Source organism: Mobula hypostoma, chromosome X2 (genome assembly GCF_963921235.1).
Source record: "Mobula hypostoma chromosome X2, sMobHyp1.1, whole genome shotgun sequence".
Classification (NCBI taxonomy): Eukaryota; Metazoa; Chordata; class Chondrichthyes; order Myliobatiformes; family Myliobatidae; genus Mobula; species Mobula hypostoma.
Window position 1 is genome coordinate 4,250,046 of NC_086129.1, and position 12,418 is coordinate 4,262,463.

The window sequence follows — 12,418 nt, forward strand, 5'->3', positions numbered from 1 at the left end:
TTTCCCAACCATGATTCCCCCTCTCCGTTCACCTTTTCCCACCATGATTCCCCTCTCCCTTCCCCTTTTCCCAACCATGATTCCCCTCTCCCTTCCCCTTTTCCCAACCATGATTCCCCTCTCCCTTCCCATTTTCCCAACCATGATTTCCCCTCTCCCTTCCCCTTTTCCCAACCATGATTCCCCTCTCCCTGCCCCTTTTCCCAACCATGATTCCCCTCTCCCTGCCCCTTTTCCCAACCATGATTCCCCTCTCCCCAACCATGATTCCCCTCTCCCTTCCCCTTTTCCCAACCATGATTCCCCTCTCCCTTCCCCTTTCCCAACCATGATTCCCCTCTCCCTTCCCCTTTTCCCAACCATGATTCCCCTCTCCTTTCCCCTTTTCCCACCCATGATTCCCCTCTCCCTTCCCCTTTTCCCAACCATGATTCCCCTCTCCCTTCCCCTTTTCCCAACCATGATTCCCCCTCTCCCTTCCCCTTTTCCCACCATGATTCCCCTCTCCCTTCCCCTTTTCCCAACCATGATTCCCCCTCTCCGTTCACCTTTTCCCACCGTGATTCCCCTCTCCCTTCCCCTTTTCCCAACCATGATTCCCCTCTCCCTTCCCCTTTTCCCAACCATGATTCCGCTCTCCCTTCCTCTTTCCCCAACCATGATTCCCCTCTCCCTTCTCCTTTTCCCAACCATGATTCCCCTCTCCCTTCCCCTTTTCTCAACCATGATTTCCCCTTCTCCCTGCCCCTCTTCCCACTCTCAGTCCACAATAGAGACCCATATCAGAATCAGGTTTATCATCACTCACAGATGTAACGAAATTTGTTCTCTGCAGCAAGAGTACAGTGCAATACATAAAATTACTAGATTACTGTGCCGACATCTCGGGCACCCGAGCTAAGTGTTTGTGCGCCTGAGACTTTTGCACAGTCCTGCACCGCTCTGAATCCTTGCTAAGTTTCTGTTGACTCCTCTCTGTCCTGCAGTGCACAACCTCGGGCGCCCTTACTGGCTGACCCTCTCGCCGATGTACATATGGATCCTGATCTTCTTCACTCGACCGCACAAGGAGGAACGCTTCCTCTTTCCCATCTACCCGCTCTTCTGCCTCTGTGGGGCAGTGGCCCTCTCAGCGCTACAGGTTAGTGGCCGAAGGTTCCCTCTGATCCCACCCGCACCCCCCCCGCACCACCCCCTGCCCCACCGGTCTCAGAGACTCGGCACGGTGCTGGAAATCCGGAGCAGCACGCACACGCAAGATGCCGGAGGGACTCAGCAGGGCCGGGCTGCATCTATGGAAAAGCCGCTTTGGGCCGAGACCCACCTGCGTTCTGCGCGCTCGTTCCTTCGGATTACCAGCATCTGCAGACTTTCCCCGTGTTGCACGAACTGTGCAAATGCAAAAAGAAGAAATAATAATAAATAAATAAGCAATAAATATCGAGAACGTGAGATGAAGAGTCCTTGAAAGTGAGTCCATAGGTTGTGGGAGCAGTTCAGTGAAATTGAGTGAAGTTATCCCCTCTGGTTCAAGAACCTGGTTGTTGAGGGGTGATAACTGTCCCTGAACCTGGTGGTTTGGGTCCTGTGGCTCCTGTACCTCCTTCCTGATGGTTGAGGGGTAATAACTGTCCCTGAACCTGGTGGTGTGGGTCCTGAGGCTCCTGCACCTCCTTCCTGATGGTTGAGGGGTAATAACTGTCCCTGAACCTGGTGGTGCGGGTCCTGAGGCTCCTGTACCTCCTTCCCGATGGTTGAGGGGGTAATAACTGTCCCTGAACCTGGTGGTGTGGGTCCTGAGGCTCCTGTACCTCCTTCCTGATGGTTGAGGGGTAATAACTGTCCCTGAACCTGGTGGTGCGGGTCCTGAGGCTCCTGTACCTCCTTCCCGATGGTTGAGGGGGTAATAACTGTCCCTGAACCTGGTGGTGTGGGTCCTGAGGCTCCTGTACCTCCTTCTTGATTGTTGAGGGGTAATAACTGTCCCTGAACCTGGTGGTGCGAGTCCTGAGGCTCCTGTACCTCCTTCCCGATGGTTGAGGGGTAATAACTGTCCCTGAACCTGGTGGTGTGGGTCCTGAGGCTCCTGTACCTCCTTCTTGATTGTTGAGGGGTAATAACTGTCCCTGAGCCTGGTGGTGTGGGTCCTGAGGCTCCTGTACCTCCTTCCTGATGGTTGAGGGGTAATAACTGTTCCTGAACCTGGTGGTCTGGGTCCTGAGGCTCCTGTACCTCCTTCCTGATGGTTGAGGGGTAATAACTGTCCCTGAACCTGGTGGTGTGGGTCCTGAGGCTCCTGTACCTCCTTCTTGATTGTTGAGGGGTAATAACTGTCCCTGAGCCTGGTGGTGTGGGTCCTGAGGCTCCTGTACCTCCTTCCTGATGGTTGAGGGGTAATAACTGTCCCTGAACCTGGTGGTGTGAGTCCTGAGGCTCCTGTACCTCCTTCCTGATGGTTGAGGGGTAATAACTGTCCCTGAACCTGGTGGTGTGGGTCCTGAGGCTCCTGTACCTCCTTCCTGATGGTTGAGGGGTAATAACTGTCCCTGAACCTGGTGGTGTGGGTCCTGAGGCTCCTGTACCTCCTTCCTGATGGTTGAGGGGTAATAACTGTCCCTGAACCTGGTGGTGTGGGTCCTGAGGCTCCTGTACCTCCTTCTTGATTGTTGAGGGGTGATAACTGTCCCTGAACCTGGTGCTGTGGGACCTGAGGCTCCTGTACCTCCTTCCTGATGGTCGAGGGGTAATAACTGTTCCTGAACCTGGTGGTGTGGGTCCTGAGGCTCCTGTACCTCCTTCCTGATGGTTGAGGGGTAATAACTGTTCCTGAACCTGGTGGTGTGGGTCCTGAGGCTCCTGTACCTCCTTCCTGATGGTTGAGGGGTGATAACTGTTCCTGAACCTGGTGGTGTGGGTCCTGAGGCTCCATTACCTCCTTCCTGATGGTTGAGGGGTAATAACTGTTCCTGAACCTGGTGGTGTGGGTCCTGAGGCTCCTGTACCTCTTTCCTGATGGTTGAGGGGGTAATAACTGTTCCTGAACCTGGTGGTGCAGGTCCTGAGGCTCCTGTACCATCTTCCTGATGGTTGAGGGGAGAACATGACCACGTATTTAACGATTAAATTGACCTTGCTGTCGTTGAACTCATCAGATGCAGGGAAAATGACACGATTGAGCATATTACGTTGCAGTTTTTACGTTTCTGAAAGTCTCGAGTGTGGTTCAAAGTAGGAATGACCAAGCTGCCCAGGGAGGAATTTCGTTTTGCAGACACTTGTAGAACAAGTGGAGGTTGGGGTGTCTTGGAATCCCTCTGAACCAACAGGGTGAAGGTGTTTGAGTGCACTGTGACTTTTCAATTCGTTGAAGCCCAGTGGCCCAGTCCGTCACGGGTAAAACTCCCCCAACCGTTGAGCACATCTCCGTGAAACGCTACCGCGGGAAAGCAGCGTCAATCGATAGGGAATCTCCCTCACCCTCCGGCTCACGCTCTCTCCTCCCCGCTGCCACACTCCCAGACGGCGTTTTAAGTTTAGTCATTGTGGTTCAGGAATGGCGTTGACGGTGTGCCGTCCTGCGCTGAGCGGAGAGGTTACGGCAGTCTCGTCGTCGTCCTTGGCGGTGACAGTGAGGCTTCCACCGACTGAGCGTTTCTCTTTTTCATCTTTTTCTGACAGAAATCGTACCACTTCCTGTTCCAGCGGTACCGGCCGGAGCACTATACAGTCTCCTCCAGCTGGCTCGCTTTGGGCACGGTCAGCCTCTTTGGGCTGCTCTCCATTTCCCGCTCCGTAGCTCTCTTCAGAGGTCAGTAGCTGGAAGAGACGTTGTCGTGCTCATCAGGCCGTAAGTGGGGGGGGGTGGGGAGGAGAATCAGGGGCCATTTGGCCATCTTGTCGTGACTGATCCAACTCTCCCCTCGGCCCCAGTCTCCCCCACTATAGGAAACATCCTCTCCACATCCACTCTATCTGTGCCCTCTGGTCCTAGACCAGCAAGATGCTGCCGCCGGGCCTCATCCCCTGCTCGGCCTGAAAGGACAACCGGAGGCAAGCGTCTCAGGTTCCGTCACACGTATGTAAAGCTGCAGATGCTCGAACTTTACCTTCTCCACTCCCACTCCCCCCCCCCCCGGCTTTCCGCAGGGATCGCTCCCTCCGCGGTTCCCCTGTCCATTCGGCCCTCCCCGCTAATCTCGCTCCGGACTCGGACACCTGTAAGTATTTCAGGTGTTTCACAATACATATAAATACACGAGATAGCTTATGTACACAGATTGATTGTCTGTCCATAAAGTGGCGCTGGGCACAGGAGTGTCTGACAGGAAATGATAAAGTAGTGGTGGTTTGGGGGTGTGGAGGGGTGGGTTAGTGGGTGGAGGTGTTGATCAGACTCACTGCTTGGGGAAAGTCCCTGTTTTTGAGTCTGGTGGGTCCTGGTGTGGATGCTACGTAGCCTCGTCCCCGAGGGGAGTGGGACAGACAGTCCGTGAGCAGGGTGGGTGGGATCCCTCACGGTCCTGGTGTGGGTGCTACGTAGCCTCCTCCCCGATGGGAGTGGGACAGACAGTCCGTGAGCAGGGTGGGTGGGATCCTTCACGGTCCTGGTGTGGGTGCTACGTAGCCTCCTCCCCGATGGGAGTGGGACAGACAGTCCGTGAGCAGGGTGGGTGGGACCCTTCACGGTCCTGGTGTGGACGCTACGTAGCCTCCTCCCCGATGGGAGTGGGACAGACAGTCCGTGAGCAGGGTGGGTGGGACCCTTCACGGTCCTGGTGTGGACGCTACGTAGCCTCCTCCCCGATGGGAGTGGGACAGACAGTCCGTGAGCAGGGTGGGTGGGATCCTTCACGGTCCTGGTGTGGACGCTACGTAGCCTCCTCCCCGATGGGAGTGGGACAGACAGTCCGTGAGCAGGGTGGGTGGGATCCTTCACGGTCCTGGTGTGGACGCTACGTAGCCTCCTCCCCGATGGGAGTGGGACAGACAGTCCGTGAGCAGGGTGGGTGGGATCCTTCACGGTCCTGGTGTGGGTGGTACGTAGCCTCCTCCCCGATGGGAGTGGGACAGACAGTCCGTGAGCAGGGTGGGTGGGATCCTTCACGGTCCTGGTGTGGGTGGTACGTAGCCTCCTCCCCGATGGGAGTGGGACAGACAGTCCGTGAGCAGGATGGGTGGGATCCCTCACAGTCCTGGTGTGGACGTTACGTAGCCTCCTCCCCGATGGGAGTGGGACAGACAGTCCGTGAGCAGGGTGGGTGGGATCCTTCACGGTCCTGGTGTGGGTGCTACGTAGCCTCCTCCCCGATGGGAGTGGGACAGACAGTCCGTGAGCAGGGTGGGTGGGATCCTTCACGGTCCTGGTGTGGATGCTACGTAGCCTCCTCCCCGATGGGAGTGGGACAGACAGTCCGTGAGCAGGGTGGGTGGGATCCTTCACGGTCCTGGTGTGGGTGTTACGTAGCCTCCTCCCCGATGGGAGTGGGACAGACAGTCCGTGAGCAGGATGGGTGGGATCCCTCACGGTCCTGGTGTGGACGTTACGTAGCCTCCTCCCCGTTGGGAGTGGGACAGACAGTCTGTGAGCAGGGTGGGTGGGATCCCTCACGGTCCTGGTGTGGGTGCTACGTAGCCTCCTCCCCAATGGGAGTGGGACAGACAGTCCGTGAGCAGGGTGGGTGGGATCCTTCACGGTCCTGGTGTGGATGCTACGTAGCCTCCTCCCCGATGGGAGTGGGACAGACAGTCCGTGAGCAGGGTGGGTGGGATCCTTCACGGTCCTAGTGTGGACGCTACGTAGCCTCCTCCCCGTTGGGAGTGGGACAGACAGTCCGTGAGCAGGGTGGGTGGGATCCTTCACAATGATACTCCCCGGCACCTTTCTGGGCACCTGTCCCTGCTGCTGGGTCGGCTGGCGACGGTGGTGAGTTGGGCAGTTTTGACTCCCCGTTGTCGAGCGCTCCCTGTCCGCCGCCGCGCGGCCTCCATCCCGTGCAGTGATGCAGCTCGTCCGGGTGCTCTCTGCCGCGATTCCATAGAACGATGTGAGTATAGATGTGCGGAGTCCAGTTCTCCTCGGAGGGCAGAGGCGTTGGTGAGCTTTCTTGACCGTGCAGGGTGGGTTCTGGGACAGCGAGAGATGTGCGCTCCCAGGAGATTGGAACTGCTCACAGTTCCCACTGCTGTGTCGCCGGTGGTGAGTCGGTGGCAGCTGTTGGCATTCACTTCGAGAGGACTAGAGTACAAAAGCTAGGATGCCATACTGGAGCCTTTATTTGGCACTGGTCAGACTGCACTCGGAGCAGCCTTCTCGAAGACAGGATGTGCCGACGTTGCAGAGGGTCCAGAGGAGTGTCGGGATGACGATGTTGGGAATGAAAGGGTTAACGTATGGGGGGGTGTGATGGCTCGGTGCCCGCACTCGTTGGAGTTTAGTAGAATGGAGGGGGCGGGGGAGAGGGAAGCTCGTTCAAACCCATGGAACATTGAAAGGCCGAGACAGTATGGGCTTGGGGAGGATGGTTCCGGAAGTTGCGGGGGGCCGGGGGACGTCACTTGAGAACAGGGACGAGGAGAAATTTCTTTAGCCGGAGGGGAGGGGAGGGAATGTCGACTCAGACCATGAGAGGCCTGCGTCGGGCATTTTCATGCCTTACAAGGCGCAGATTGGAAGTCTGTGTGGGGCGCCTCTCCTCACACAGACTGGAGTAAAGTGTGGTTAAGTGCCTTGCTCAAGGGCACAAACACACCGCCACAGCTGAGGCTCAAACTAGCGACCTTCAGATCACTAGACGAACGCCTTCACCACTTGGCCACGCGCCCACGGAGGGGGTGGTGAATCTGTGGGATCCGTTGGCACAGGCGGCCGTGGGGGATGGGGGCGGGGGCGGGCCGGGTCATTGAGTGTATTTAACGCAGAGATTGATGCGTTCATGGTGAGTGGGGCATCAAAGGTTACGAAGAGAAGGCAGGAGACTGGGTCTGGGGAGAGGGGAAAATGGATCAGCCATGATGAAATGGTGGGGCAGACTCGATGGGCTGAATGGTGGGGTGTGAGAGGTGCGAATTCCCTCCCTCCCCCCGCCCCCCAGATGTTGATAACCATCTGCTTTGTCTTGTTGACATTGAGGAGGAGGTAATTTGCCTGGCACCGGCCGCGAGGTCTGCACGCCTCCTCTCAGTAGGCCCCCCCCCCCACCGTCATCGGTGATAAGCCCCAACACCGTCGTGCCATGGGTGAACTTGACAATGAGACTGCTTCAAGCAACACACATCAAAGTTGCTGGTGAACGCAGCAGGCCAGGCAGCATCTCTAGGAAGAGGTACAGTCGACGTTTCAGGCCGAGACCCTTCGTCAGGACTAACTGAAGGAAGAGCGAGTAAGGGATTTGAAAGCTGGAGGGGGACTGGGGAGATCCAAAATGATAGGAGAAGACAGGAGGGGGAGGGATAGAGCCGAGAGCTGGACAGGTGATTGGCAAAAGGGATACGAGAGGATCATGGGACAGGAGGTCCGGGAAGAAAGACAAGGGGGGCGGGGAACCCAGAGGATGGGCAAGAGGTATATTCAGAGGGACAGAGGGAGAAAAAGGAGAGTGAGAGAAAGAATGTGTGCATAAAAATGAGTAACAGATGGGGTACGAGGGGGAGGTGGGGCCTTAGCGGAAGTTACAGAAGTAGAGAGATTGCTTGTCTCTTTGGCCGTGCAATGGTGCGTGGACAGGGTGTACAGCAGTGGGCTCAGTACACAGTCCTGGTGGGGGGGGGGGGGGCGGGGTGCAAATATATATATAAATATAAATTATTAGCGCAAAAGGAGAGCGTAATTCTGAGGGGGTGTTCACCGGTTCGATGTCCATTCAGGAATTGGACGGCAGAGGGGAAGCAACTATTCCTGACTCGCTGAGTGTGTGTGTGTCTTCAGGCTCCTGTACCTCCTCCCTGACGGTGGCAATGAGAAGAGGGCACGTCCTGGGTGGTGGGGGTCATTCATTAGTGTATGAGGACACTCAGTCCTCTTATTGTCATTTAGAAATGCATACAAGCATTAAGAAATGATACCATCTTTCTCCAGAGTGATATCGCAGAAAACAGGACAGACCAAAGGCTGTGTCCCCCTGGTCCTATACTGCCCCGCCATCCTCTGCACATCCACTCTGTCGAGGCCTTTCACCATTCGATAGGTTTCGATGAGGCCTCCCACTCATTCTTCTGAACTCCAGTGAGTACAGGCCCAGAGCCATCAAACGCTCCTCACGTGACAAGCCTTTCAATCTCGGAATCGCTTTCACGAACCCTCTCGAATGTCAGAACATCTCTTCTTAGATAAGGGGCCCAAAACTGCTCACCATACTCTGAGTGAGGCCTGGCCAGTGCTTTATAAGCCTCAGCATTACATCCTTGCTTTTATATTCTACTGCGTATGTGTCGAAATTGACCAGAGTCTTTGGTGAAATCTCCTCAACTATTGTATAACCACTAACTAACTGGCAAGAAGCCCTTAGTGTTGGACCGCTATATCAGTCCCTATTTAGGACATTAGGGAGAAAGCTTATAACAAATCTGGCAAGGAAATTCCATGGTGTTGTCTCTGTGTGTTTTACAGGTTACCACGCACCCCTTGACCTTTACCCAGAGTTCCACCGGATCGCCACTGACCCAAGTACCCATACGGTTCCCGAGGGAAGGCCAGTTAACGTTTGCGTTGGCAAGGAGTGGTATCGTTTCCCCAGCAGCTTTCTCTTACCTGACAAGTAAGCCGCTTTTGCGTTTCCCGTACACTGTACCACTCCCGTCGAATGCAGGCCCGCGTGAATTCGAGGGGAGTTTATTATCAAAGTTCACACGTTTATCTCTTTATCTGTCCTTCTATTCCCCTCTCTCTCTCTGTTTCTGTGTCTCTCCCTCTCTCTCTCTCTCTCTGTTTCTCTCTCCCTTTTCCCCTGTCCCTCCTCTTTCTCCCCCCTCCCCCTTTTTCTCTCTCCTCTGTCCTCTTTTTCTCCCTCCACCCTCTCTCTCCTTCTCACTCTACACTCTCTCCCCTCCCCCTCTCTCTCCCTCCACACTCTCTCTCCCTCTCTCTTTCTCTCCCCCTCCCTCTCTCTCCCTCTCTTCTCTACCCCTCTCCCCCTCTCCTCTCTCTCTCCCCCTACTCTCTCTCTTCCTCTCTCTCCTCTCCCCTCTCTCTCTCTCCCTCTCTCTCTCCCTCCCTCCCTCTCTCTCTCTCTTTCTCCCCCCTCCCTCTCTTCTCTACCCCTCTCCCCCCTCTCTTCTCTCTCTCTACCCCTCTCTCCCTCTACCCACTATCTCTCCCTCTCTCCCTCTCTCTTCTCTCTCTCTCTACCCCCTCTCTCTCCCTCTACTCCCTCTCTCTCTTTCTCTCCCCTCCCTCTCTCTCCCCCTCTCTCTCTCTCCCTCTCTTCTCTACCCCTCTCCCCCTCTCTCTTCTCTCTCTCTTTACCCCCTGTCTCTCCCTCTCTCCCCCCTCTTCTCTCTCTCTTGCTCCCTCTCTCTTTCTCTACCCCCTCTCTCTCCCTCTCTCCCCACTCTCTCTCTCTTCTTTTCTCTCCTCTCTCTTCCCTTTCTCTATCTCCCTCTCTCTCTAACTCTCTCCCTTCACTATCTCTCTCTCCTCTCTCTCTCTCTCCTTCTCTCTCTCTCTCTCCTCTCTCTCTCTCTCCTTCTCTCTCTCTCTCTCTCTCTCTCTCTCTCTGTCTCTGTCTCTGTCTCCATGTCTCTGCCTACATATAATAGACCGTGGAATAGGCCCTTCCTGCTGTTCGAGCCACGGTGACCAGCCTAATCACAGGTCAATTTACCAACTAACCAAATACCCCACCAACCGGTACGGACTGTGGGAGGAAACCGGAGCACCTGGAGGAAACCTACGCGGTCGTGGGGTGGGAAGAACGTACAAACGTCCTTACAGGCAGCAGGGGGAAGCGAACCTGGGTCGCCTGTACTATAAAGCGTTGTGCTAACCGCTACACTACCGTGACCCCACCCCATGGTTGTATATGGGACCGCATACAACCTGAGAACCGTTTTCTTGTGGGCATTCACAGTAGACACAAAGAAACACAATCGGATCAGTGAAAAGCTAAGACGGACAAACAACTCAACAATAGAAGACAAACTGCGCCATGACAGCAATAATTGTAATTAAATAAATAATATTCCACCATGATTGACGGCTTGGGGAATCAGTTCAGTGTTGGGGGGAGAGTGAAGTTATCCCCACTGGTTGAGGGGTAATAACTGTTCCTGAACCCGGTGGTGTGGGTCCTGAGGCTCCTGTACCTCCTTCCTGATGGTTGAGGGGTAATAACTGTCCCTGAACCTGGTGGCGCGGGTCCTGAGGCTCCTGTACCTCCTTCCTGATGGTTGAGGGGTAATAACTGTCCCTGAACCTGGTGGTGTGGGTCCTGAGGCTCCTGTACCTCCTTCCTGATGGTTGAGGGGTAATAACTGTCCCTGAACCTGGTGGTGTGGGTCCTGAGGGTCCTGTACCTCCTTCCTGATGGTTGAGGGGTAATAACTGTCCCTGAACCTGGTGGTGTGGGTCCTGAGGCTCCTGTATCTCCTTCCTGATGGTTGAGGGGTAATAACTGTCCCTTAACCTGGCGGTGCGGGTCCTGAGGTTCCTGTACCTCCTTCCTGATGGTTGAGGGGTAATAACTGTTCCTGAACCTGGTGGTGTGGGTCCTGAGGGTCCTGTACCTCCTTCCTGATGGTTGAGGGGTAATAACTGTCCCTGAACCTGGTGGTGTGGGTCCTGAGGGTCCTGTACCTCCTTCCTGATGGTTGAGGGGTAATAACTGTTCCTGAACCTGGTGGTGTGGGTCCTGAGGCTCCCGTACCTCCTTCCTGATGGTTGAGGGGTAATAACTGTTCCTGAACCTGGTGATGTGAGTCCTGAGGCTCCTGTACCTCCTTCCTGATGGTTGAGGGGGTAATATCTGTTCCTGAACCTGGTGATGTGAGTCCTGAGGCTTCTGTACCTCCTTCCTGATGGTTGAGGGGTAATAACTGTTCCTGAACCTGGTGGTGTGGGTCCTGAGGGTCCTGTACCTCCTTCCTGATGGTTGAGGGGTAATAACTGTCCCTGAACCTGGTGGTGTGGGTCCTGAGGCTCCTGTACCTCCTTCCTGATGGTTGAGGGGTAATAACTGTTCCTGAACCTGGTGGTGTGGGTCCTGAGGCTCCCGTACCTCCTTCCTGATGGTTGAGGGGTAATAACTGTTCCTGAACCTGGTGGTGTGGGTCCTGAGGCTCCTATACCTCCTTCCTGATGGTTGAGGGGGTAATATCTGTTCCTGAACCTGGTGATGTGAGTCCTGAGGCTCCTGTACCTCCTTCCTGATGGCAGCAGCGAGGAGAGAACATGGCCCGAATGGCGAGGGACATAAGGACAGAATAGAACAGGCCCTTCAGCCCATCATGTCTGTGCTGAACACAATACCAAATTAAACTAAACCCCTCTGCCAACCCGTGATCCGTATCCCTCCTTTCCCAGCAGTTTGCCACATTGACTATCCCTAATGCACAGAGAAGATTTACTAGAATGTTATCTGGGTTTCATCACCTAAGTTACAGAGAAAGGTTGAACAAGTTGGGTCTTTATTCTTTGGAACGTAGAAGGTTGAGGGGGTACTTGATAGAGGTGTTTAAAATTATGAGGGGGATAGATAGAGTTGAAGTGGATAGGCTTTTTCCGTTGAGAGTGGGGGAAATTCAAACAAGAGGACATGAGTTGAGAGTTAAAGGGCAAAAGTTTAGGGGTAACATGAGGGGGAACTTCTTTACTCAGAGAGTGGTAGCTGTGTGGAACGAGCTTCCAGCAGAAGTGGTAGAGGCAGGTTCGATGTTGTCGTTTAAAGTTAAATTGGATAGATATATGGACAGGAAAGGAATGGAAGGTTATGGGCTGAGTGCAGGTCGGTGGGACTAGGTGAGAGTAAGAGTTCAAACTTAGTTTTTATTCTTTCTAACTTTTCTTTGAATATTTGTACAAATGTGCGCTTGTAATGTGCATGATTGCTGTCGGTAAAGTTTAGATTATGAGGACACTCAGTCCTCGTTTATTGTCATTTAGAAATGCATGCATGCATTAAGAAATGATACAATGTTCCTCCAGAGTGATATCACAGAAAACAGGACAGACCAAAGACTAACACTGACAGAACCACATAATTATAACATATAGTTACAGCAGTGTGAAGCAATACCATAATTTGATGAAGAGCAGACCATGGGCACGGTAAAAAAAGAAGTCCTAAAGTCCCCGAGTCGATTGACTCCCGAGTCCCCGATAGCAGGCGGCAAAAGGGAGAAACTCCCTGCCATAAACCTCCAGGCACCGTCAACTTGCCGATGCCTTGGAAGCAGCCGACCACAGCCGACACTGAGTCCGTTCGTC

General features: G+C 54.4%; 1 protein-coding gene across 2 annotated transcripts in view; it reads left to right on the forward strand.

The window, feature by feature from the left end:
• The window catches only part of alg9 (ALG9 alpha-1,2-mannosyltransferase), a 286,532-nt gene that overhangs the window by 99,874 nt on the left and 174,240 nt on the right, over window positions 1-12,418 (forward strand). For both annotated transcript variants that reach the window (XM_063038754.1, XM_063038755.1), the window contains exons 5-7: window positions 987-1,141; window positions 3,679-3,808; window positions 8,606-8,753. In XM_063038754.1, coding sequence (XP_062894824.1) covers window positions 987-1,141; window positions 3,679-3,808; window positions 8,606-8,753 — 433 coding nt within the window. The remainder of the gene's footprint in view (window positions 1-986; window positions 1,142-3,678; window positions 3,809-8,605; window positions 8,754-12,418) is intronic.